Source organism: Theileria parva (genome assembly GCF_000165365.1).
Source record: "Theileria parva strain Muguga chromosome 4 map unlocalized ctg_529, whole genome shotgun sequence".
NCBI lineage: Eukaryota > Apicomplexa > Aconoidasida > Piroplasmida > Theileriidae > Theileria > Theileria parva.
This window is the reverse complement of record NW_876246.1, coordinates 1,470,270-1,492,579: the sequence shown is the minus strand read 5'-3', so window position 1 is coordinate 1,492,579 and position 22,310 is coordinate 1,470,270. Positions and strand designations below refer to the sequence as shown.

General features: G+C 32.1%; 11 protein-coding genes across 11 annotated transcripts; 5 read left to right on the top strand and 6 right to left on the bottom strand.

Moving 5' to 3' along the window:
• Positions 1-8: 8 nt before the first annotated feature.
• DER2.1 (Der1-like family protein) lies at positions 9-1,133 on the bottom strand. Its single transcript, XM_061306067.1, has 3 exons — positions 594-1,133; positions 266-493; positions 9-235 (listed from the first exon to the last, which is right to left on the bottom strand). The coding sequence occupies exons 1-3, from the start codon at positions 955-957 to the stop codon at positions 45-47; spliced, it is 783 nt and encodes a 260-aa protein (XP_061161229.1). The 5' UTR covers positions 958-1,133; the 3' UTR covers positions 9-44.
• An 83-nt stretch (positions 1,134-1,216) lies between these two features.
• Positions 1,217-2,341, top strand: TpMuguga_04g02310 (uncharacterized protein). The gene is made up of 6 exons (XM_061306158.1): positions 1,217-1,435; positions 1,468-1,579; positions 1,613-1,809; positions 1,849-1,949; positions 2,077-2,146; positions 2,201-2,341. Exons 1-6 carry the CDS (start codon positions 1,370-1,372, stop codon positions 2,240-2,242), a joined length of 588 nt encoding a protein of 195 aa, XP_061161899.1. The 5' UTR covers positions 1,217-1,369; the 3' UTR covers positions 2,243-2,341.
• A 99-nt stretch (positions 2,342-2,440) lies between these two features.
• psmd11 (PCI domain protein) lies at positions 2,441-4,320 on the top strand. The gene has a single exon (XM_061306200.1). The coding sequence runs from the start codon at positions 2,529-2,531 to the stop codon at positions 4,305-4,307; it is 1,779 nt and encodes a 592-aa protein (XP_061161898.1). The 5' UTR covers positions 2,441-2,528; the 3' UTR covers positions 4,308-4,320.
• Positions 4,321-4,344: 24 nt separating this feature from the next.
• TpMuguga_04g02070 (uncharacterized protein) lies at positions 4,345-7,082 on the top strand. The gene is made up of 11 exons (XM_061306126.1): positions 4,345-4,507; positions 4,647-4,741; positions 4,819-4,901; positions 4,934-5,103; positions 5,153-5,342; positions 5,399-5,575; positions 5,637-5,855; positions 5,927-6,045; positions 6,078-6,195; positions 6,265-6,900; positions 7,013-7,082. Exons 1-11 carry the CDS (start codon positions 4,460-4,462, stop codon positions 7,033-7,035), a joined length of 1,878 nt encoding a protein of 625 aa, XP_061161897.1. The 5' UTR covers positions 4,345-4,459; the 3' UTR covers positions 7,036-7,082.
• A 21-nt stretch (positions 7,083-7,103) lies between these two features.
• SPT14 (Phosphatidylinositol N-acetylglucosaminyltransferase subunit A) lies at positions 7,104-9,316 on the top strand. The gene is made up of 13 exons (XM_061306066.1): positions 7,104-7,343; positions 7,382-7,581; positions 7,699-7,818; positions 7,849-7,971; positions 8,053-8,209; positions 8,287-8,364; positions 8,396-8,491; positions 8,526-8,581; positions 8,616-8,732; positions 8,813-8,854; positions 8,887-8,974; positions 9,006-9,075; positions 9,128-9,316. Exons 1-13 carry the CDS (start codon positions 7,226-7,228, stop codon positions 9,186-9,188), a joined length of 1,326 nt encoding a protein of 441 aa, XP_061161895.1. The 5' UTR covers positions 7,104-7,225; the 3' UTR covers positions 9,189-9,316.
• On the bottom strand, positions 8,832-11,576 carry TpMuguga_04g00758 (NACHT domain protein). Its single transcript, XM_061306065.1, has 14 exons — positions 11,483-11,576; positions 11,228-11,364; positions 11,116-11,189; positions 10,987-11,063; positions 10,897-10,955; positions 10,640-10,840; positions 10,211-10,548; positions 10,048-10,146; positions 9,945-10,011; positions 9,793-9,912; positions 9,632-9,733; positions 9,519-9,602; positions 9,313-9,421; positions 8,832-9,279 (listed from the first exon to the last, which is right to left on the bottom strand). Exons 1-14 carry the CDS (start codon positions 11,562-11,564, stop codon positions 9,185-9,187), a joined length of 1,644 nt encoding a protein of 547 aa, XP_061161896.1. The 5' UTR covers positions 11,565-11,576; the 3' UTR covers positions 8,832-9,184.
• Positions 11,577-11,594: 18 nt separating this feature from the next.
• TpMuguga_04g00757 (Dcp1-like decapping family protein) lies at positions 11,595-12,981 on the bottom strand. The gene is made up of 5 exons (XM_061306064.1): positions 12,930-12,981; positions 12,728-12,846; positions 12,434-12,614; positions 12,171-12,356; positions 11,595-12,076 (listed from the first exon to the last, which is right to left on the bottom strand). Exons 2-5 carry the CDS (start codon positions 12,805-12,807, stop codon positions 11,621-11,623), a joined length of 903 nt encoding a protein of 300 aa, XP_061161228.1. The 5' UTR covers positions 12,808-12,846; positions 12,930-12,981; the 3' UTR covers positions 11,595-11,620.
• Positions 12,982-13,045: 64 nt separating this feature from the next.
• TpMuguga_04g00756 (SAC3/GANP/Nin1/mts3/eIF-3 p25 family protein) lies at positions 13,046-17,339 on the bottom strand. Its single transcript, XM_759299.2, has 3 exons — positions 17,199-17,339; positions 17,000-17,119; positions 13,046-16,935 (listed from the first exon to the last, which is right to left on the bottom strand). Exons 1-3 carry the CDS (start codon positions 17,236-17,238, stop codon positions 13,109-13,111), a joined length of 3,987 nt encoding a protein of 1,328 aa, XP_764392.2. The 5' UTR covers positions 17,239-17,339; the 3' UTR covers positions 13,046-13,108.
• An 84-nt stretch (positions 17,340-17,423) lies between these two features.
• Positions 17,424-18,670, top strand: ndx-2 (NUDIX domain protein). The gene is made up of 7 exons (XM_759298.2): positions 17,424-17,744; positions 17,805-17,954; positions 18,023-18,169; positions 18,211-18,296; positions 18,331-18,429; positions 18,462-18,516; positions 18,576-18,670. The coding sequence occupies exons 1-7, from the start codon at positions 17,606-17,608 to the stop codon at positions 18,650-18,652; spliced, it is 753 nt and encodes a 250-aa protein (XP_764391.2). The 5' UTR covers positions 17,424-17,605; the 3' UTR covers positions 18,653-18,670.
• Positions 18,671-18,701: 31 nt separating this feature from the next.
• TpMuguga_04g00754 (uncharacterized protein) lies at positions 18,702-20,425 on the bottom strand (the record flags this gene model as incomplete). The annotated part of the gene is made up of 5 exons (XM_759297.2): positions 18,702-19,001; positions 19,034-19,223; positions 19,256-19,345; positions 19,386-20,214; positions 20,302-20,425. The coding sequence occupies 5 exons, from the start codon at positions 20,423-20,425 to the stop codon at positions 18,702-18,704; spliced, it is 1,533 nt and encodes a 510-aa protein (XP_764390.2).
• A 94-nt stretch (positions 20,426-20,519) lies between these two features.
• TpMuguga_04g00753 (U1 zinc finger family protein) lies at positions 20,520-22,177 on the bottom strand (the record flags this gene model as incomplete). The annotated part of the gene is made up of 5 exons (XM_061306063.1): positions 21,885-22,177; positions 21,485-21,809; positions 21,280-21,408; positions 20,617-21,209; positions 20,520-20,582 (listed from the first exon to the last, which is right to left on the bottom strand). The coding sequence occupies exons 1-5, from the start codon at positions 21,957-21,959 to the stop codon at positions 20,520-20,522; spliced, it is 1,185 nt and encodes a 394-aa protein (XP_061161227.1). The 5' UTR covers positions 21,960-22,177.
• Positions 22,178-22,310: the final 133 nt, after the last annotated feature.

The following is a 22,310-nucleotide window of genomic DNA, read 5'->3' as shown; positions in this document are numbered from 1 at the left end:
CATGTATATATGGAGTACTACATTATATGTTACATTTCAAAAAGTTACGAATCACCCAACCTAATTCCTCTACCAATGAACATTCGGCCTGTGGGTTCTGGAGGTCTTGGATCGTAGCGGAATCTAGACCCTCCAAGGTGTGTAGATCTACGGAAGAGCTGGGAGTACATCCGATCTATAGATGTAGCTAGTAAATCGAAAACTTTAGGCGTTCTGATGAGAAAGTTGGTATATCCTAAGAAAAAGTGTGCGGATTTGAACTAACCTTTGCTAGGTAAAACTTCTCGAGCTAAGTAGAACAAATGGCCTGATATCATACCCATAATGTCAACCCATAAGGATGAACCCATAACTAAATGTAAGAAAAGCAAAGCAAATGGAAGTTGATAGGCCTTAACGTTAAAGAAGTATATTGAAACTATGGTCCACATATCCCTCTTTGACCAGTAATAAATGATTGCAAATAACAAGGAATCAGCTAAGTAAGGGTACCCTAAACATTATTTATATTAGAATAACGGAGATATATACATGTATGTAACTATATTTCATAAAAGAATATATATATATATATATATATATATATAACATACCGGATGGCCAGAAGAAACCTGCGCTAATACAGGCAAGGAAGATGGACTGAATGAACAGAAAGTAAAGATATGCTCCTGGAGAGTGAGTAAAAACTGAGTTGTTCTCAAGTGAAGAGGAAAATTGAGAAAAGAGGAGAATAAAGAATATCCATCTGAGTGAAAAAGGTCCGACATATAAAACTGAAGTAACAAGGCGCCAGATTTGAAATTTTTGTAAAACAAGTTCCCAGTTAAGGAGAAGTTTGGATGGATCTAGGACCTTAAAAAATGAAAGTAAAGTTATGCCGAGAATAATTGTGATAAATGTGCGAGTAAATCTGGGAAGACCCATATACCAAGCTTCAGGGCCTTGTGAATCAATCATTTATATAATTATAAATTAATCTTACATATTAGTTATTTAAAAAGGCATTAGAAGATCGACAACCGAAGAATTGTAATAAATGGTATCAAAAAACACTTGATGTGATGGTACTGAGCCACAAAATCTTACTAAATTTAAACAGTTTACAAATGTGTTGAAAAAATAAAAACAAAATCTATGGAAAAATTATTAACTGAGGAGTAACTTTTAGTCAATCTAGTAAGGCAACACTATCATGTTAATATAAGCAGTATTATATGTTTTGTTAACCAATATTGTTTTTTTTAATTGTTAAATAAATTTGTTAAATGTATTTTAGATGTAATAAGGCATAAAAACAGCCATTCTTAAGTTTTTGTCAATGTTTAGGATTTAACCTTCTTCTTTATATAATTCTCTTTAAATCTTAACAATGAACAATGAAAATTTTAACAAAGATCCGGAAAACACGGAATCACTGGTGGATTCGTCTTCAACGGTACTTTTGATGAACAAATCACTTCCGCTTAGCAACATAACCATCGATCCTACCTCTCCAATATAGTTGATCAAATGATATTAGAATCTGACATACAAGGCTTTGACGAACGAGCTTCCCATATGCTTGTCGATATATTACAGAGTAACTACATAATGTTTCATGAACTATTTGTAGGAGAGGCGCTGTATTTGTTAAAGGCTTCAGCTGAGAACAGCGAGAAGCGTTTATCGACTGAGAAGGAGAAACTCTTCAGCGGTACCAGCTCGGCTACCACATTAACTAAGCCGAATATGAAGGTGACTGAGGAAGATGCCCAGCTTGCTTGCCAAGAGTATATGAATAACAACGTTGTTCAGCCAGGAATACTAAGGGTATTCATCTAACTAATCTGTTGAATAATTAATGATTAGGATCTGCTTGAGGTACAAAGGTACTCCAACAATGTTAGAATTGGCGCTAAACCGTTTCAATCTGGCGCACGGCAAAAATCGTATTCGTTATACAGAACAGAGTAAGACAAATACTTACTGTAATTTTACCCTAACTAAGCTATATAGTTAATAGATTCCTGTAAATAGTACTTGAATTTGCCAAAATAACACTTCTAAATCAATTGATTGGTCTATATAATGATTCAGTGATGAATTTGGTCAATTTCCCAATGGCCCAGTTCCTCATTTACCAGAAAACATTTCAATCAACACTTTGGTAAGCTTTACACACATTTATAATACATTAATTCGGCAAACTCATTTTTTATAGCTTCCTCACTGGGATATTGGAATTAAGGAAAATAAACCATAGAATGACAGTATGACATCATTTTCATATATATTAATGAAACACTTCCACCATTTTCGAGTTTTAGGTTTAATTCTTTACACATAATCTAGTGCCATATTATTTTATGTTATATATTAACAAATGATTCATTTTTTAAATGTTTTTATATCTCCAGAATGGGGTGTTAAAACATGAAAATTCATTAATTAAATATAATTATTTTAATGTTTTCTGTATATAATTTTCTTTTAAAAAAATGAATTAATATTTTTAATAAATCAGAAATAACATATATTAGTGTTTTATAATGGAAGTCGAGGAGATCCTCAACAGGTTTAACGCCTTAAATCAGAAGAAAATACAACTAGATGACTCAATTTCAGATAAATGTTATCCAGGAGCTAAAATAGGATGCTGTACATACCCTATAGAGCTTATGCAAGGATATGTGGAGTTGAACGAGGCCATTTTGGGCAATGATTTGCCAAGTTCAGATGTTTCTGGTTCTGATTTAAAGGCGGAGCACAAATTAAAAGTTTTGTCAGATGAAAGAGTTATGTATTTATGTGAGAATGTAGTTTATGTAATTTCATACTATTTGGTGGAAACTGGACAAACCGACTCACTTTTCGGTTTGTTGGTTAGAAACGAGGATTTTTTCTCAATTTTGCCTCAGGCTAAGACGGCAAAGATGGTTCGGTCTATCTTAGAGCGCTTATCTCAGGAAGTTAAGGACTTGAACGTCTTGTATAAAATTTTTTCAATTTACCGCTCTTGGTGTGATGCTAAGAAGAGGAAATTCCTGGGACTACGTTTGGAGCTTAAGCTGGTGATTATACTTATTTTGATGAGGAGGTTTACAGACGCTTCTAAAAGATTAAATGTACTTCAAAATGAGGTTCGACTCCTGGACGATAAGGCGCTTCTTCTGGATATTTATCTGGTCCAGTCGAAGTTTTTCTTACTTCTTCGTAATTTCACTAAAATGAAGGTTTTCGTTAGTAACGCAAAGAACACATCCACTAATATTAATACTCCAGTGTACGTCACCGCAGAGATTGATCTCCTGACGGGGATTTTGTACCTCTGCGAAAAGGACTACAAGACGGCGTATTCATACCTGTTTGAGAGTTTTGAGGGATTTCACATGTCACTATGCCATGCGTACAGTTATTTATACCCTAATTTAAACAGAGTAAAAAGAAAGAATAGAGATTTGACAAGGTTAACTGAAGGACAACAGGGCAAGTTTAAGACTGATGAACTAGGTGTGAATAGTGACAAGGATAGGTTCAGTTGCCATCCAACAACTTCTGATATATCCCCAGTTTTTTTTACGTTTTATAATCTGTACGACTATCACAGAGCTTCGGATAAGTTTGACCCTAACCAGAAGCTAGACGCCGTTGGCTCTTTTTACCTTAAGTTTTACTCAATGCACCCCGTTCCAACAACAGACGAGCTCGAGGTTGATGAAGTTAACGATTTCTTGGCAGAACCTGAACATCACAACCTGGAGATTGAGACTCTTGTGAGAGCTGACGAGAGGAAATTAGTTCAGGCACTAAAGTACCTAATGCTGGCGGCTGTCCTTAGTGAGCAGGGGACTGACCTTAACACACTTCTAAGCGCAAAAAATAAACTTAAGTACGTAAACCACGTAGAGATTGTAATGATCAATAAAATTGGAAAGTGTTATAAGGAAAGCTCACTTGTGCAGTTTGAACAGCTTCTGGTGGAGTATAAAGACGTTATAATGATGGATCCAGTTCTTCACCACGAGGTCGAGGGCCTATACGATTCCTTATTGGAGCGTAACATTCTTAGGATTTTGAAACCATACAGTGTAGTTCAGTGCGATTTTATAGCTCAGAAGCTCCAGTTAACATCCGAGAAAGTCGAGAAAAAACTGGCTGAAATGATACTGGATAAGAGGCTAAACGGCACCATAGATCAAGGCACGAGAACCCTTGAAATCTACGACGATGTCGTTATCCATCCGATCTACGAAGATGTGTCCAAATCCCTCACACACATGACTGAAGTTATCGAAACATTGTACGAAAAGGCACAACTCGCAATTTAATACACTACCATTTGTATGCCTAATATCGTACAGTAAATAGATTTATATTATTTTTTATGATTTTATTTTTTATTTTAAGTATATAATTATGATAACATAATCATGATCATTCGTAATCTAGCAATATTTATCATGGAATCCAGATTTGTACAATGTTTCACGGATTTATTACCAAAAATAAAAAGAAATACATCTTAGAAGTTTGTTTTCACATATTTTTTACTTTTATCTGCTGAATTATCTGATTGTTTCCCTTATTTATATCAGTTATTTATAATATTGTAATTTTATTTCGTATTAACCTTTAATACCATCCAAGTCTTATAAATCATATTATAGAGAAGAGTATACGAGTATTTGGAAACATGTAAGTGCGTCACATTCACTGGAATCCTCGCAAAGGGGGAGAACATTTTAAATGTTTCCAAAAATGGGTATGTTGATTTGTTAAATTTACCATATAAACGATTATACTAACGTTTTTAAATATCTATTTTATCATTAATTTTAGCGAACTTATTCTTTTGACTGGCAAATCCTGGGTTATCTTACTAAGCAAGGAACATGATCTCTTAAACCCTCATATTTCCTCAAGTAATTTGATACGAAATCATTGTAGTTATTAGGTGCATCATCGAACAATTGTTCCTGTGACTATAACCAGATTGCATCTTCAATTGGACCAGAACCTAGAATGTCAATTAAAAAATTTGACTACAGTACACAATGCACATGTTCTCTTTGGTATTCAAAAGATAATTCGATTTTTTTAACATCGGGAGACTACAAAATTGATGTATTTTTAATATTTATTAGTTAATATTGAAAATAAAAATATAATTCAGGTTTGGGACTCAGATGAGTTTGAAATCGCATACTCATTCTCAGATTTGTCGAACTTAGTCAAGTCAATGACAGTATGCAACCAGAACTCATCTTATCCACAAATTCTAGCTGGACTATCATGTGGTTCTATTGTTGTCTGTGATACACGCCAGGCTTCAGCTTCCAATTTCTCAAAACCGACCTTTAATTGTAAATCATTATTTATACATCTATTTTGCTGTTTTATAATATTAATTACGTTGTAGCTCCATTAACGTGCATAAAATCATTGAAGCATAATGAACACCAATTGATAGCAACTTACGATAATTCATTAATGCTGGTCTGGGATTTGAGACGGTTTAGTAAACCATTGCATAAAATCACTAATACTGTTAAGTCCGTCGGCGATCCTTTTATTTGGGGATGCACAGTCAACTCAAGTTTGTTTCTAATTACTAGTTATTCTGTTAAATACTATAAGCTAATATAATATTATTGTAGCATCACAGAATTCCGTGGCTAGAATACTACACGAGAAGACGTCAGTGGACTTTAAGTATGAAGATGACCTCTGGAATTATATAAGAGATCATGAGTCGGGACCAAAGAGATCGAAGACTCAATCATCACCTGTCAAGAAAAATAACTTTACAGACCCAACAGTTAAATACAGAAGAGTTCTCTCCTCCGATCACTCTGTAAATTATAAACGTTATTTAGGTACCAGTTTGGAATATTTTTTATTTACAATAATTAAATATATATAATCTCAATGTTAATTTTACTGTTAGATGATAAACTTGTAAATTATGTAAAATATACAAATGGTGATTTGGATGGGTTCGAAAAGGAATACAAGAGTAAAACATTAAGAAAAAGAGTCGAGTTAAACATGCAACACGCTCCAACGGTAACTGTAACATTTAACAAATCTTGTTTTAGAATTTGAATCCTGATAATTCAAGCTCACTTAGCACTAAAACACTTCCTACAGATAAAAGATCGGAAGTTTGTACAGATTTACAAATTTCTGATTATGACTTCAACATCTACGTCGCACGTATTTTTATATTCATTTAACGATATGTATATTGAATTTTTATATACAATGAATTTGATATTCTTATAGATAAGGATGGGATAATTGAATGCTATAACTCGAACACGTTCAAATTGTTAAAATCAATAAACGTGAAAGAGTTTGAATCAGACTTGTTAGTGGAAACAAAGAACAGCCGCGATCAAAAGATGAAGATACAGCTGGTGTGTGAAGATTCAGTTTTGGCATTCACTAACATGAACCTCGTGGGCTTCGTCAACCTAAGAAACGATCAACTTATCAAGTACATAGATGTCAAACAAGATGATTTGGGATCAGTTGGCCCAGAAATAACAGACACCAGGTGGTTTTTCCATGACGTTCGTTCTGGAATGGACACTATAAATGAAAATCGAGCACGTAATAGGGCAAATGCACGAATTGGCCGTGGAGGACATGGACAATTTGGTCAGAATCAGGGAGGAAATCAGTTGGATATAGACGATCAGTTCGTACAAGAAGACGCGTTAGTTAGGGAGCTGCATTTCGAAAGACAGAGACAAGACCACCGTAACGCTGCAACCAGAGTGATTGACATAAACGTGAGAAGATACGCGTCCCAACCTGCTTTGAAAGACTTGAATATTAAGGACATTTCTACCGTACCATCAATTCGAGAAATCTACGCTACCAATGGTAGTGGGCAGCTTTTTGAAATCCATACAGGTACTACCTAAATTACCTCTGCTTATTCAAGAGCAACCTGTCGATTATTTATTAGTAGATAGGTTATGTCTAACACATACACACTTATTTCCTTTTAATAATTTATTTTTAGATTATAAAAAAATTTTAAGGTGATAGATTTCTGTAATATCGAAAATTTTAAATTTAAATTCTAGACTTCATCTTACACATTATTATCGTGCTGAGATTCCACCTTTTTTAAAAATTAAATACATTATTTTAAAGCCATATAGTGTGATTTATTCATTTTATTTAATTTTAAGTAAGATGAAGATAGTTTTTGTGTTTTTTAAATTGGTACAACATGAGCGCGGTTAAGAAAAGACCAATATCTGTTTTAATCGTTACGGAATACTTTTTTCCTACAATTGGAGGTGTTGAGCTCCACGTCTACAAACTAGCTGAATATCTCATACAATTTGGTATCTTTCTTGTTTTATTTAACGTTAAATGAACTCAGGTCTTAAAGTTGTCATTTTTACCAGAAATTTTGGCAGCAGGAGGGTAGGAATTAGGTATTTGGCCAATGGAATCAAGGTTTATCATCACTGGAATGTTATGTTAATACCTCCATCAACCTCTCCCACTGTTTTTGATGCCTTTCCCTACTATCGCAGTGTTCTAATCAGGGAGAACGTTGACATTATACACATACACATGGTTATTTTTAAATAAATTCTTAGCTTATCAGTTACATATCATTAAAAATAATACCATAAGTTATAATAAATATTATTTTTTATTTCTCAGTATATGCTAATTTGTTGAACGTTATAGGCTTCGAGTAGGTACAAGGGCGAATTTGAGACGTACGCCAATTTGTTCGATTATCGACTAATATTTACTGATCACAGCCTATTTAGTATGTGTGACATAGGGCCTGTGTTTCTGAACGAGGTAAAAATTTGTAAATACACATTATCCTAGTATATGAGGGTATTTACCATGTTCGAGGACAACATAATCGCAGTTTCAAACAAACACCGAGAAAACATGGTACTAAGATCATACGCTGATCCCAGGAAAGTCTCTGTCATCCCCAATGCATTGGTGTGTTTTTGTTTGTTTTATTTTTACTATCTTATAAATTTACCATATTTACATATACACCTTAACACAATATTCATGCAGGAATCCGACGATTTCAAGTGTAATGATGAACCCCTTTCGAAGGATAAAATAGTGATTGTTTACATTAGTAGATTATGTGAACGCAAAGGCATTGACTTATTAACACAAGTTGTTCCATTGGTTTGCAAAAATCACGATAATGTTGAATTTATCATCGGTACCACAGCTTAAGCTATTCTTTTCATTCACAAACACACAAATTTATTTATTTATGTATATATATATATAATATAGGTGGTGGAGGACCTAAATTGTCTATGTTGAGAGGAATGGTAGACAGGCATTATTTACACGACAGGGTTAAGATTTTGGGTAGTCAACTTTTCTGATAAGCTATATGTAGGATATGTCCCGAGACATGAGGTTAATAAGGTACTGAGACAAGGACATATTTTCCTCAACACTTCCCAAACTGAGTCTTTCTGCATAGCTCTCTTGGGTACTTTATTTACTAAACAGTATTTATTCTGTAGAAGCTGCTTCCAGTGGACTCATTCTGGTATCAACAAGTGTTGGGGGAATTCCTGAAGTATGTTTATTACACTGTGTATTTAAACTCGTAGGTTTTACCTCATGATATAATTCTACTCTCTGAATACGATCCTGTGGCAGTTTCTAATAAAATAGACGAAGCAATTGCCATGCTACACACTATCGACACTTCCAATTATCATCAAAGGGTTTGTTTTACTTAACAGACGTTATCTACGACTTCTACTATTTACTACTTTTTATATACTGAATTATAAATTCTTTGTAGGTTAAAGAGATGTATTCCTGGGAATCCGTAGCCAAGAGAACTGTATTAAGCTTACCATGTATAATATTTTATAGTTGAAGATATATTATGAAGCTTTGAACAGGCCAAGGATGACATTTCGTGAGAAGTTGTTTAAACTGTTGAAGAAAAAGAAAGTTGGAGGTAGTAATAGGAAGATTATAAAGTTTTTTAGAGTTCTTTCTTTCAGTTCTTTTCGTCATTTCATACATGGTTTGGGCTCTGTATGAGTTCCTTTTCCCGAGGTATTCACTTGCACCATTACATAAAATATGCTATCACTAAATATGGCATTAGGAGTGAGATTGAGATGGCACCAGACTGGTCTGAAAAGAATAGAAAAAGCAAGAAAGATTAAATAAAGAGGTTATCAAGGTCTCTATAAAGTGTTTTTTGATTTAACAGAAAGTTCGCCTTATATTCAATTTTCTCAATTGCCTTGAGCATTTCTGTAACACAATTTGTCTATAATGTTTTGTTACCATATTGTATTTGTATGTAAGAGTTTAGCAAGTATTTGACCAGTGAATTTTTAAACTCTAGCATCATTGACGGTATTTCATAATATAATATGTTTGCCTCAATTAGCCCCTAACCATTTTCACACCACACACGAGTGACTGAGTAATTAGGAGTAACACACATGATTAACTAAGTACAAATAATACAAATTTAATTAATTTAGTACCAATATAATTTTATTATTGATTGTTACGCCATCTTTGACTCTTAGCCATTTTTTATTTAACAAATATCTTATAGTTTCAAACACCTAAACTTGTTAATCAAAGGAGTACTTACCAAAACTTTGAAATGGACTAAATTCTTCATGTTTAGCTTCATTTCCTCAATGGCCACGCTACTCAAAAAGGAGCTCATCATATTCTCGAACTTTATTATGTCCTATACATTAATGTTACAAAATAAGGGGATTGTAGGATGAGTATATGTCTATACGGTACTGGGTTAAAAGTGTCGTGTTGTAGTGTTTTTAGAAACATCTTAAACTGCTCTTCCCTTAAATAATTAATTTGTTCCTCTTTTGATTTATTTATAGGGAAATACTCGTCGTCCACCACACTCTAAAATCATATGTATATATTTATAAGAATACTGTAGATCCTGAGAGTATTTGCTGTACAGTTCCTAGGCTAACTTTCTTGACAAATTCTTCATAATCCCTGTAATTTACAATCGAATACGGTAAAATAACGTACTCGAAAACTTTGTTAATTAGGCTCAAATTCCCGCCAGTAATTTTCCAAATACACTTCATGAACTTTTCGCCAAATGCCAACTTACTGTTCAAATAGTTCCTAAACAATCAGTTATGGCGAATTTATGTAACTATTTACCTAAAATACATCTGATTAAACTTACATTGTTTCTTCCTGTGAAATTTCATCTACTTGATGGAAAATAAAATTATTTGGATCATAGCTTCTGTTTATAGTCATTGAATTATTGACGTTATTATTGAACAACTTTTCGTAGTGTTTGTTGGTTAAAAGGAGCGGGACTGTAGAGTCGTTGGAAATGAATACTGATGGGAGTGATGATATTTGCAAATTTAGTAGCAGGTGTGAGAGAAAAACTGGCCCTCTATCACTGAGGAATGGCGAGCGGACCAAGTGGTCAATTCCGTCATTACAAATTATCCAATTCATCTTCTCTTCTCTCATCATTAGTTTTATGCTTTCCAGTACATATGAAATTACCTATTATATAAATATATACTATAAAGTACACTATATATTTTATTCGTGATATAAATAGAATAAAATATACTTAAAATGGTATAAAACATACCCATTGGCCTGTAACTGAACTGCTTAGAGGGGTAATGTGCTGGCAATTTTCCATATCAATTAGGCATGCGATAGAGTTAACAAAAAGGAGGAAAAGTTGAGCAGAATTGAAATTCACTTGTTTCGAAACTCCAAATGATTTAGGATTTAACTCATAGGTCATCATACACAAATTCCACCAATCTCCAAAACTAATTCCATCCTAAACAATTAGTATCAGTGAGTAAAGTACAATTATCAAGTGACTAATAAAAGTACTTTTAGGGATGAAACTGATTGTATCCACTTGTGGTTAGATTTAAGTACATTTGAATTTTCTAAAAATTGGTTAAATTAACAAAATCTAACTTAAATGATTAAAAAATGAAGAAATGTGTTGATTAAATTTCGGAAATCTGACATTCAAATCCAGGAACACTCGTTCACTAAAAAAATTTCAACTTCTATTATTTATAATTAAATATAGTTGAAAGTTACAGTTGTTTTGAATTAGTTTGTGTTAGTTTGGAGGCGGAATTTATTATGGAATCAACATACTTTACAAGGGCAGTCTAATAAAGGAGATGTGTTAGGATTGAGTAAGTTATACCTGGAAATTAAAATCTTTTACATTTTTAAAATCGAAATATGTGGTGATGTACGATTCGGCTTTATTATTTTTTAAGTGATCCAAGATTCCATGTATTAAGGTTGTTTTTCCACGACCTTCTGGACCAACAAGCCAAACTAATTATTTTTACTCATTAATATCATAATTGACTATTAAGTTGTGTACGATTTATGGAAAATTTATTAGAATAATTACAGTGTAATTAGGGTAAATTGGTATAAATATGAAACAAACTCTGTTTATTTGTTGGTTTTGATATATTATTAACTATATTTAATTTTATATTTTTTATATTAAAATTTATTATTCTATTCATGATGAATTAATTATTATATTACATTAAATATAACAGTGTTATATTACATTATTGTGTTATGGATTGTGTTGATTTAATTTTTTCCAAATGAGTGAAATGAACTCTTCAGATTGTACAACTTCAGAAATTACTTTCTTTAAGCCCTCGTATGTAACTTTTACTGTTCGAGTCTCAGGACTTTGAGGTGTTTCAGGCCTGTTTACTGGTGATTTCGGTGCACGCTTAGGTGGTTGTTTAGGTGATTTTTCCTCATTTTTACTTGTTTTTAGTAAACTCATTAGATGTTTTCCATGAACGTTCTTTGACTCTACTTCCAATTTCTCAGCTTTCTTCTCCACTTCCTCATGATTACTTGTTTCATTTGTTTTAAAGATACTTTTAGTAATACTAATTGTATCAGCTTTTGGACTAGTGGAAGTTTTAGAATCAGCGTTAGAAACCGATTTATTAAAGTTTATAGCATTAAGTATAAATGAACCAATTGATTTTATTTGACTTGTTGGACTAGCATCCTATATTCATATTTATGTAATATATATATACATATATTTATGAGTAAGTTGATTTCTAAGATAAAGACTAGAGTATTATAGGTATAAAACTAACTGGTTTGGACTGAGTATTTGTATTAAGAGTATTGACTTCATTTAGTTCACTGCATAGTGAACTTATGGCGTTGATATTGAAATCTAGAGTCGACTTTCTATTTGTAATTTCACCAAGTTTTTCGTACGTTAATTTACACTCGTTTTCATCAAAGAACCATAATCCTTGTAGATTATTCAGAAAATTCTACACATTAATATTAATATTGTATAATTTTTATGTAAATATATTTATATCTAGTACTAAAATTAGTTAAATCATACTCTGGTTATATCTAAGCTGCGATAAAAAATAAAATTTCCACTGGAATTCATTTGAAATTCTGGAGTCAAGTGCTCGATTAGATGATTTTCTGACTTTTTATTCACTAAAATAAAGCTATATTTGGGACTCTTTGTCCTTGTTACTACATATAAAAACCCTTCAATTCCCATCCTAGACCATCTAACAGAATTATCACTCCCATAATTTTAAGTTTAACATAATATAACAATTTATATGGTAAATGTATGTTTGTAAAGGTATATAATCAAGGAAAAATGGCCTAAATTACTTACTTATCCTGCGAAGTCATATGATATCCAGTAACGAAAGGCGTTTGATGTAAAATGGTCTCTATATAAGGGTCCAAAGTCATCAATAATTTTAAGCTTAATCTCCCTCTTAATTGTTTTACCTATTAATTGGTTTATATATTGAAAAATTATTGTTTATTTAATATTTAATTGGTATTATATATATCGGTGTAAATAAAATTACTTCATCGATTGATGAACAATTAAGATCAACTTCATTTATCGTAGAATCTGTGTTATTTCCTAACATTTTTAAAAATTATACTAAATACATTTTTTTGACACCATAAGCATACTTACATGTACATATAAATATGTATCACTAACACCTTCATTTTATAAAGTAATTATTGTGTTAAAAAATTAAATACTATTAATGTGCTTCAGAAAATGAGCTACAATATACGGTACTTTATATCCTTCTATTCTATAACATTCCATTACACTCCCTATGTACTTCTCTAATACCCTATTCTTACTTTCCAACCCTCTTTGCAGATTATTGTTAACAGCTGGTAGTGGAGTGCATCTAATTCTATCTTTTAAATTCATCAAAAGTGTTATCAATGAATTTTTTGAGTAACTTCCTGACTTGTCACCGACTCCGTCATGCAAACTCCACACCTCCTCTGGAAATTTAAGTATTATGCTGTTAATCACCTTCTGTAACGAGTTGGAAAGTAGCCCTTGTGGATTAAGTAAAACTTCATTCATGTAATTTTCCGCCTTTACTATATCCAACAACAGTTTTGATAAATCTGGCAATTCAACTGGGTTTTGCATTAATTTAACACTTCCACTGCTTACTAAACCTTCGCACACTCCTAACAACACCTTTATCAGGTCATGTTCATATGATAATCTTACCACCAATATCTCTTGAGTATCTTTCATTCCGTTTATATCATTGTACGTGGTGTTATTTCCATTCAAAAACTTATTAATACTATTTGGTGTATTGTAATATGTATAATTAGTGAGAGGAGTGTGGTATTCAAACCCTGTGCAACAAAAGTTTATTGACTCTGTAATTAAAGTCCTTGCATTTGGTGTATTATGTACAAGTCCTTGTTCAATCAATGAACCCAACAACTCTTTGTTAAGATTGTTAATGAGTTCACTCAATTTATCAGAATAATTTCCTGATTTATGAGTACAAAAATTACTTCTACATCTGCCAATTAATTTATATAACAGTAGCATATCCAACTTAGTTACACTTAATCTATAGCAAACCACCAGTTTGGTTCGGCAATCTTGTTTTAAATTAGCCAGATATGACAAAATTGTCAAAGAATCAATAATTGACAGTCCATCCCCAAAAGTTACCTTCTTATCTTGGTTAATACCGTTAAAAAGGTTAAACACATAACTGTTATTGTTTATTATTATCGGTCTTGTACATGAAAACAACACCACGTGTGGATTAATCTTATACATTCCCGAGGACTCCATATTCTCGTTACTAAGAGTATTACTAGTCGGCAAACCCTTTAAAAGAGGAGCGTCCGTGGCGTTAAATGATACGTTTAGTGTAATTGGTATGTTGATACTGTTTTTCATACTACTATTTTTATATTCTACTCCATTTACCAACAATCTTTGTGCTATCATATCCCTTCCCCTTACTTCTCCCAACGTCTTATTCGTAGTCTCACAACTACTTTTAAGAGTGTTATCATTGTGTGCTAGCATATTTATCACGTCTTGTTTATGCTGGATTGCATAATTATTGTGATAATAGTCTTGAATATTATTTTTAAAACCAACTATTCCGCTCCCAACTCCTCTTCTTAGTCCATCAAAACTCAGTTCTGGGGTGTATAAATTAAATAAAGAAATGTGTAGAGATACACCAGTCCCCCAAAGGGTTGGGTCATAGTCCACAACGCGATTTTCAACCATTTCAACCATCCCTTCATAAGTTTTATTCACTATTCTATCAACTCCATTATTCAATACCCCCATTATATCCTTAAATATACTATTAACTTGAGCATCTTCGCTTTTAATAGTCGATACTGCATTAATGGTCTTTAATAAAAGGTTAAATATATGACCTGGTAACTGTGCCACTAAGGGAATGAATAACTGTTTTAAGTGTGATTTAAGAGTTTTGGGGTCAATTTTATAGAAATCCTTTGAGAAAACATGCTTGAAAAATCTAATCAAACCTTTAAATGTTCCTTTCTTTTTCATAAATTTATGCGATAGTTTATATAATTCACACAACAATCTATATAGTTTTTGCTTTAGCTCCTTGTTAGTTTCGGTTAGTGACTGGGATAAAAAGGTACAAATTCTAGCCCTCACTCTATCATTACACTCGTTACACATGCTAGTGTATTTAGTAAAGTTATATTGGGATTTTACCTTATTATACTCATTTTCCAAATATATTTTACTTCCTTCTATACTTAAGTATATTTCATTACTTTTGACATGGCCGTAATTGGTCTCGTTCATCTCATTAAGTTTAGTTAATTTTTGCTTTCTATTTGTATCTTCACCCGTTTTTGGCCTCTTATTGCTACTCACTAATCTGGTCACGTTATCATCCAACTGATTACTAACCACCGGCTTAATACTCTTAACTGTTTGAACATCGACATGATTACTGTTGTAGAAAAACTTTAATATTGAATTAAGTTGTTTGGAGTTAATTTGATCAAAGAATAAATTCGGCGATGAATTGTTCAGTTCCAACTTAACCATATTAATTTTTCTCAGCTCCATCAGCTTTGATCGTATTTTCTCGCCATAGAAACTTTTCTCGTCAATTTGTGCAGGTTTATAGACAAAATCTGGCACATACTCTCTTCTGCTTACAGGTTCTGCTACGTTATTGAACGTAACTGGTTGCTTTACTTCGTTGTTTACACTTTTAGGGGCGTTTACAGTGGTTGGAATATCTGGTACTTTAAATTCCCTTCCTTTCTGAACTTCCAGACCGTATTGACTGTTATTGGGAATATCTTCTAGTGTTATGAAAGGAGCTCTGAAATCCGGGTCCATTATCAGCTGCCTGTATTTATAGCCTGAAAACTTTGCCAGGACTACTCTGCTGGTAGTCTGTACCTTTCCGAACACTTTTGACAAGTGATTATTATCATGCATTAGTTTTTCCATGTCAATTTTCTCCAACTCCAGCAGGTCCGATCCTCTAGCCATGTTACTGGCATTAACGTTATATCTCTGCAATAGGCTAACTAGTCCATTTATATCTTCGTAGGCCAAAAGTTGCGTTAGCGTTTCATAGTTAAGAGGATTAACTGAGTCTTTAACTAGCTTAAAATTGGCAACGTTGAACAGAAATCTAATTCTTACACAGGAAGAGAAGCGGTTCATCAGTGCCGCCTGAAGGGGGTGGCACTTGGGGCTGTTCATCAGCTTAAAGTAAAGGTATGCGTTTCCAGATACAGCAGCCAGACAGCATGAAATAGAATACTTGACTAGTGGGTGATTCTTAATTGGTTTAGGTATCCTCTGGCAAGTGTCACAAAATGTTGCAGAACTTCCTGGAGTTAGTATCTGAGGTATTAATAATAGTAGACGGTATGACCAGAATTCAGGCTCATGCTCTGAAACGTAAGTCAATGTACTTAACACTAAGTTATACAGTCGATTATCCAGATTTATCAGTCTACCATCACCTGGTGCATTAGTGCCATGGACTCTACCAAGTGACACTCTTACGTCATCATACCCATTCATTAACTTATCCAAGCAGGTGTTAAGTAAGACTAGGTTTTGTTTCTCATCATATTCTTCATTCTGCGATAACAACTCATTGGAGTAAATGAGAAATCGTACGCTGATCTCAAAGGACTCAATATATCCTCGATGCTTTGTACAGCGCTGAACTGTTAAATCCTGCCAAATGCTCCTTAGCCTATCTCTCAAAAAGTTATATACATCTATGTATCCAAAAGGCTTATCCATCAGATATGGCTTCCGGTTTATATCAGCATCAATAAAATGTGTAAGTGAGTAATAAACCGTTCTACGGCACCAGAAGGCTGAACGTACATCCTCGGGCTTAAAAGTTCTAAATGCATCTGACCTCTGGAAGCTTTTTAAAGTTAGTTTCGGGTTTACATTGCGTGATGCGTCACGTTCAAGGTCATTTGCGGTGTTCATCTGTACCTTCTGATTATATTCCTTTTCACTACACATTCCATGATTCCTTCCTACACCGGTTTAATTTCTGTATTATTTGGATAAATTGTAACTGAGAAGTTTTATAATTTATACCTATGAATGATTTAGTGTTATCATTAGTCAGGAATGAATTTGTATCCTGAAAATTGAGCAGAATGTGAAGTAGTTGGCTGTTATCCAGGGGCATAAGAAGTGGATTATCAGAAGTTTGCCCTAAAAATTTACATCATTTCTCCAGTATCTAATTAGTATTACATAGTTTTAATAATATTTAATTAAATTAGTGTGTTACCGCTCTGAACGGATAAGTAATCAGGTGGTTCATTAAACATCTTACTAGCATTTAATTATTTTTGGGCCCATTCTTCATATTTTACAACCAAGTTAATTTTATTTACACATTTTAACAAAAATTAATGTAAAATAACCAAAATTATTGTGTAAAACAAAAATATTTTAAATAATGTCGTGTAAGTATACACAATAAAGGTTAACGTATAAATTAGGCTGATTTAAAATTCATTTACCTATCTTTATTAAATCAAAAATAATTTCGAAATGTTGTTTTTAATTCTTTTTTAATTTTTTACTTAAATTATCTTTCTTCGATGTAAAATTTCATCGATTTATTATTTATTAATAAATCTTGAAACTGTAAAATTTCCTGTCAATTATCAATTAAATATCAATTTTTGTTAAATGCGCCAACAATCCGTTCCATCTTCTTCATCCAGCATCATCAGGAAAATTACTATTGAAAAATCACCATGGATTAAACTTGAGCGCATCTTCTACCGAGAACCTTCTTTAAACGATGATAATTTTACAGACGATTGCGGTAATTGTCTATACACAAGATATATAAATTTATTTTCTTGTTTTAATTATTTTATCTTAGAACATTTTGAATCGTATCTGTGCGATGAGAATGGATCCCCCCTAAACTTAGGGAACAATATCAAGTACTGGGATATCTTCTCCAGGAACACTTTCGGGCAGTCAGTAACTGCGAACTCCGCAACTGCCTTAGCATTTTGTTACACCCGCCGTACTTTTTATTTAGTTACACTTATTATATAATAGTTTTGAGTACCCAAGTATTATAATTAATTTTAGAGAATGGGAATTACATGTTTTATTTATCAGTAGTTGAACAGTTTAGACCATCAGTGAACTCAAATACCCTTGAGTTCCCCAGTGGTATTTGTGATAGAGACGAATCCGTAACTCGGTGTGCATTGCGTGAATTAAGAGAGGAAACTGGTAATATTACAACTATCTAATATAAATAACTTTCATTATAGGATATACTGGAGAGCTTCTCAACAATAGTCCAAATTTACCCACAAGTGTTCTGGGAAATGATAGCACATGTTTAGTAACAGTATTGGTATTTTTTTTAAAATTAACTTTATATTTCCCAGGTAAATTTAGACTCCGAATTGAATTTAAATCCAGTTCAACATTTAGAACCAACTGAAAATATAACTGCGCACATTTTCCCTTTAAACAATTTACTCCAAGTATGACATCTCATTTCCTAATATGTTTTTAGAATTTGATTCAATATTGTAATAAATCGGGATCAAAAATAGCTGACAACCTTTATCGTACCAATTAGTCAGTTAAACACATACACAATTATGTTATCTCCTAACATTTTTTTTAGTTTTTTCATATGCTTTATCTTTGGTATCACCTGAGTCTCTGTTACCACAATTAGTAAAGATGGTTCATCCAACGTAATTTTATATTGTTCAAAAACGTCTATATACTATGTAGTACATGTATTGAATTATATGGGAATACATTTAAACCGTTTAATTTTACTTAAAATGCCACTAGTTGAAAATAATTTACAACGAGTTCTCACTCTATTTATGTCCCATTTACAGTATAGTTTACCATTATTTTTACAATCAATTGATGGTTTAAGGAATGGGTAAAAGAAAAGTTTAGATGAAAATGTTTTTGTTCTCTGAATTAGAAGCGAATCTACAGGGTTCCTTGGGAATTGCGAAAGTGTTGAATTAATAAATTTTTTAGCTGTAAAATGGTTTACATACCCAAACTTCTCATAACAACTCTCCAAAACCTACACATATTTACACTTTTTTAATTACTTACTGCCAATTTATCCAAAACGGATAGATTCGCTTGATTTGAAATATTACGGTTTATTCTTCTGACAACTTTAAATATATGTTCATTTAAGGAATTCATGTGTGTTGGGGTGTTATTAACGTATTGCGATAAAAGGAGTACTAAGTAGCACTGATTTTTGGGATTTACAAAGTTCAATTTTGGGATTATATGCCTAATTAATAGTGAAATTGATTATAACAATACTTTTCGACCCTATTGAATATATTGACGTAAATAACTTCCTGTTGTGAAAGATTTATAAACTTAGTGCAATAAAACAACTTGAAGCAAACCCTAAAAATAAGATTTATCTAATTAAATATATTAGACATACTCGACTAGAGAATTTAAGCAGTTTGATTCAATATTATACAGTTGTTCTTCTGATTTTAGTAATATATTATGTACTCTGTTAATTGTACTGGACAAAGTACCAAAATCCAGAGGTGATACACTGCTGGAAATGTCAGAAACATGGTCATTATTAACTATATTAGTGAGTAATGGAAGAATGCTGAAATCTCCAGCTGAGTAATAGGATAATAATAAATTTTTATTGTTAAATAACTCTAAATTTGAGTTGTTATCACCACAACCTAGCTGTGGATTTGAGCAAATTATGTCAATTATCCTTAAACTACAATTATCCAGAATTATATTTACACATTCCGCTACATTAATTGTATTGTCGGTGTTTAATAGAATATTGTTAAGAACAGAAGTGGATAGGTAAGTTGACAAGTTCCAACAATTAAAATGAGATAATTTATTAATAATGCTCAGAATATTTAATCCCAAATAATCGTCCTTTTTATACTTTAGCTTATTTTCTAGAACTTCTAATACTCTTTTTATTACTTTCTGGACATCTAGTTTTGAGTGTGTAGGACTATTTAATACTAGTTCTGTACCATCTGATGTGGAATTAATACTATCATTAGAGGAATAAAAAGCAGAAATCCTATTAATATGAGTTAACAATGAAATCAACTCATCTGTGTTGAAATAAACAACTTTGTCCAAAACAGCTTTGAAGACTAACGAGTAGATCTTCTCATTATAGTACAGGTTTTTACTCAATATTTCGAATATTTTCAGCAACTCATTTGGTAATAGTTTTCCATAATCCAAGGTTAATATTTCTTCCAATTTTCCATTAAAGGCTAATTATAATTTATGAGAATTAGGCTTAAATTTATTAATTAACTGTATAATCAAAGGCAAATAAGCTATATTCATGACCAAATTACCCGTAAAATGCTGTGAATTGATTGAAATAAGTTTATTAATTTTATTTTCAACAATTTTATTTGGATTGGGATCAAGAACTTTCCTAGATTCTTTACTTTTACCGATAATTAATCCGGATTCCATGTATTCACGAACGTTTACACATTATTAATAAAAGATGTGATAATAACATTATAATTTAAAATAATTAAAATAAAATCATTTAAAATGGAAAAAATTATTTTTTTTTAATTTTACGTTTTATAAATAGAACTTGGTCCTGTGAGGTATCTTGAGATTCCTAAAATAATAATAAAAAGTTGTGTAGGAATTACCTGTGTATGTTTTCTATAAACAGGTTTTTCTACATTTTCATTAAATATTTCTTCATTAAAATCATTATTAGATGTGTTTGATACATGTTGATTGAATTCATTATTATTATTGAGTAATTGTTCATTTTCTGTACAATGTGTAAAAACACTTTCTTTTGGATTAACTACTTGCCATTGACCTATTACAGGCCCATCATACTTTTTTACTACACTATCATCTTCTTTTTTAATATTATCATAAACCTTATCACTACTACTATCCACCTTATTAGTTGTATATTCTACACTATTAGAGGTGTTATCCGCAGGTTTAAAATTGACTTTTATTAGTTTTGTATCTTCTTTCTTTTCTTCTTTCACATTTAGTACTATATTGCCGTTCTTTTCCTCAGATTTAACACTAGTCTTCTCTGTATTACTTTTAGTAGTACTATCTTCAGATTTTTGTGGAGTACTAGTGGGAAGAGCATTAACCTGTGGAGTAATAGGCGTATGTGTTGTTGGAGCCGGATCATCTAACCATCGAACTTCATTTGTTTGTACATTATGATAATATCTACTTCTTTTATTAGGGTCATACTTCAACACCCAATCTATAAAACAAATTAGAATGAAATAATATTTAAGGGTATGGCCTAAGTATAACTATGCGCAAAAAGAAACTTGAGGTAAGATAAGCTTGAGAAGGTAATTCTCCGTCAAAATCCTTTGGTCTTTTCTTTGTTATTACGCCAGTAACTCTATCACAATATATCAAGGTTCCATCTTCTTGATCAATGGTAGCCATCCATCCTATAAACCATATGTACCAATATATATATATATAACTAATAAAATGGTTAGGAATATGTATATGTGTAAAAGTTACGAGTATCCTTTTTCTGTACGGCCTCTGGTTCCTCAATCCCTTGTAATTTTCTATGAATTGCCTGTTCAATTCTCCTTTTCTCAGTTTCAAAGTCACCAATTGGTTGTACCAAAGGCCCATACTGAAACATACTATCCATGAAAGGAAGTTTGTTGGAAGGCTCAGCAGGCGTGGGATCCTCAAGAGTAATGGCGTTCAGCCGTTCCATTTCAGCGGCTTCAAACTCCTTTTGTTTACGTTCCTCAACCTTCTTCTTATGCGATGTTATCATTTTATTGCGCAAAGATGATATATGTCGATTACTCGCCTCATGTTTCTTAACATTCTACGACATTATTTGATTTTTTGAAGAAAATGGCGTTTTTATGTAATTCTAAAGTAACAATAGTATGTAAAGTACCTGTGAGTGTCCTGAAAGCCAACATCGGCAGACTTCACAGTAATGTTTTTTGGTAGAAATCCAATACTCAGACATTTCTACTAATTTACAATTATTACAAATAATTTACATCGATTATACCAAAAATTATTAAATATGGTGAAACATTCTTAAAAATTAAATAATTGCAATAAAAATTAAACTAAATTCGATTAATTGTGTAAACTAAAAAATCGCCCACATTACAATTAAATATTAATTTCTACTATTAAAATACATAATATTAACAGTAAATAATAACAAAATAATGATTCAGTGTTGATATTTTGAATAAATTTAATTAGACTATTAAAATGGGAAAACCCTCAATAGATATAAAATCTATCACTTGTTTATACGATATTCTCGAATGTTCAAAAATATTATTCAATAATATACATTAATTAG

What these genes read in the sequence shown, in the direction of transcription:
- DER2.1 (XM_061306067.1), bottom strand. Translation starts at nt 957, where the DNA reads ATGATTGATTCACAAGGCCCTGAAGCTTGGTATATGGGTCTTCCCAGA. An exon ending in AGGTTTCTTCTGGCCATCCG is followed by an intron (nt 494 to 593) that starts GTATGTTATATA and finishes AATAATGTTTAG; the next exon opens with GGTACCCTTACTTAGCTGAT. An exon ending in AGAAGTTTTACCTAGCAAAG is followed by an intron (nt 236 to 265) that starts GTTAGTTCAAAT and finishes ACTTTTTCTTAG; the next exon opens with GATATACCAACTTTCTCATC.
- TpMuguga_04g02310 (XM_061306158.1), top strand. Translation starts at nt 1,370, where the DNA reads ATGAACAATGAAAATTTTAACAAAGATCCGGAAAACACGGAATCACTG. An exon ending in GCTTGTCGATATATTACAGA is followed by an intron (nt 1,580 to 1,612) that starts GTAACTACATAA and finishes AACTATTTGTAG; the next exon opens with GAGAGGCGCTGTATTTGTTA. An exon ending in TATTCGTTATACAGAACAGA is followed by an intron (nt 1,950 to 2,076) that starts GTAAGACAAATA and finishes ATAATGATTCAG; the next exon opens with TGATGAATTTGGTCAATTTC.
- psmd11 (XM_061306200.1), top strand. Translation starts at nt 2,529, where the DNA reads ATGGAAGTCGAGGAGATCCTCAACAGGTTTAACGCCTTAAATCAGAAG.
- TpMuguga_04g02070 (XM_061306126.1), top strand. Translation starts at nt 4,460, where the DNA reads ATGTTTCACGGATTTATTACCAAAAATAAAAAGAAATACATCTTAGAA. An exon ending in ACATGCAACACGCTCCAACG is followed by an intron (nt 6,046 to 6,077) that starts GTAACTGTAACA and finishes ATCTTGTTTTAG; the next exon opens with AATTTGAATCCTGATAATTC. An exon ending in CTTCAACATCTACGTCGCAC is followed by an intron (nt 6,196 to 6,264) that starts GTATTTTTATAT and finishes ATATTCTTATAG; the next exon opens with ATAAGGATGGGATAATTGAA.
- SPT14 (XM_061306066.1), top strand. Translation starts at nt 7,226, where the DNA reads ATGAGCGCGGTTAAGAAAAGACCAATATCTGTTTTAATCGTTACGGAA. An exon ending in GGCCTGTGTTTCTGAACGAG is followed by an intron (nt 7,819 to 7,848) that starts GTAAAAATTTGT and finishes ACATTATCCTAG; the next exon opens with TATATGAGGGTATTTACCAT. An exon ending in CTTCCAATTATCATCAAAGG is followed by an intron (nt 8,733 to 8,812) that starts GTTTGTTTTACT and finishes AATTCTTTGTAG; the next exon opens with GTTAAAGAGATGTATTCCTG.
- TpMuguga_04g00758 (XM_061306065.1), bottom strand. Translation starts at nt 11,564, where the DNA reads ATGAATAGAATAATAAATTTTAATATAAAAAATATAAAATTAAATATA. An exon ending in TAAAAGATTTTAATTTCCAG is followed by an intron (nt 11,190 to 11,227) that starts GTATAACTTACT and finishes CTCCTTTATTAG; the next exon opens with ACTGCCCTTGTAAAGTATGT. An exon ending in ATTTCACAGGAAGAAACAAT is followed by an intron (nt 10,147 to 10,210) that starts GTAAGTTTAATC and finishes CTGATTGTTTAG; the next exon opens with GAACTATTTGAACAGTAAGT.
- TpMuguga_04g00757 (XM_061306064.1), bottom strand. Translation starts at nt 12,807, where the DNA reads ATGACTTTGGACCCTTATATAGAGACCATTTTACATCAAACGCCTTTC. An exon ending in CATATGACTTCGCAGGATAA is followed by an intron (nt 12,615 to 12,727) that starts GTAAGTAATTTA and finishes TAATTCTGTTAG; the next exon opens with ATGGTCTAGGATGGGAATTG. An exon ending in CAAATACTCAGTCCAAACCA is followed by an intron (nt 12,077 to 12,170) that starts GTTAGTTTTATA and finishes ATATGAATATAG; the next exon opens with GATGCTAGTCCAACAAGTCA.
- TpMuguga_04g00756 (XM_759299.2), bottom strand. Translation starts at nt 17,238, where the DNA reads ATGTTTAATGAACCACCTGATTACTTATCCGTTCAGAGCG. An exon ending in TTACTTATCCGTTCAGAGCG is followed by an intron (nt 17,120 to 17,198) that starts GTAACACACTAA and finishes GTAAATTTTTAG; the next exon opens with GGCAAACTTCTGATAATCCA. An exon ending in TAACACTAAATCATTCATAG is followed by an intron (nt 16,936 to 16,999) that starts GTATAAATTATA and finishes AAACCGGTGTAG; the next exon opens with GAAGGAATCATGGAATGTGT.
- ndx-2 (XM_759298.2), top strand. Translation starts at nt 17,606, where the DNA reads ATGCGCCAACAATCCGTTCCATCTTCTTCATCCAGCATCATCAGGAAA. An exon ending in CTTTAAACAATTTACTCCAA is followed by an intron (nt 18,430 to 18,461) that starts GTATGACATCTC and finishes ATATGTTTTTAG; the next exon opens with AATTTGATTCAATATTGTAA. An exon ending in AATAGCTGACAACCTTTATC is followed by an intron (nt 18,517 to 18,575) that starts GTACCAATTAGT and finishes CATTTTTTTTAG; the next exon opens with TTTTTTCATATGCTTTATCT.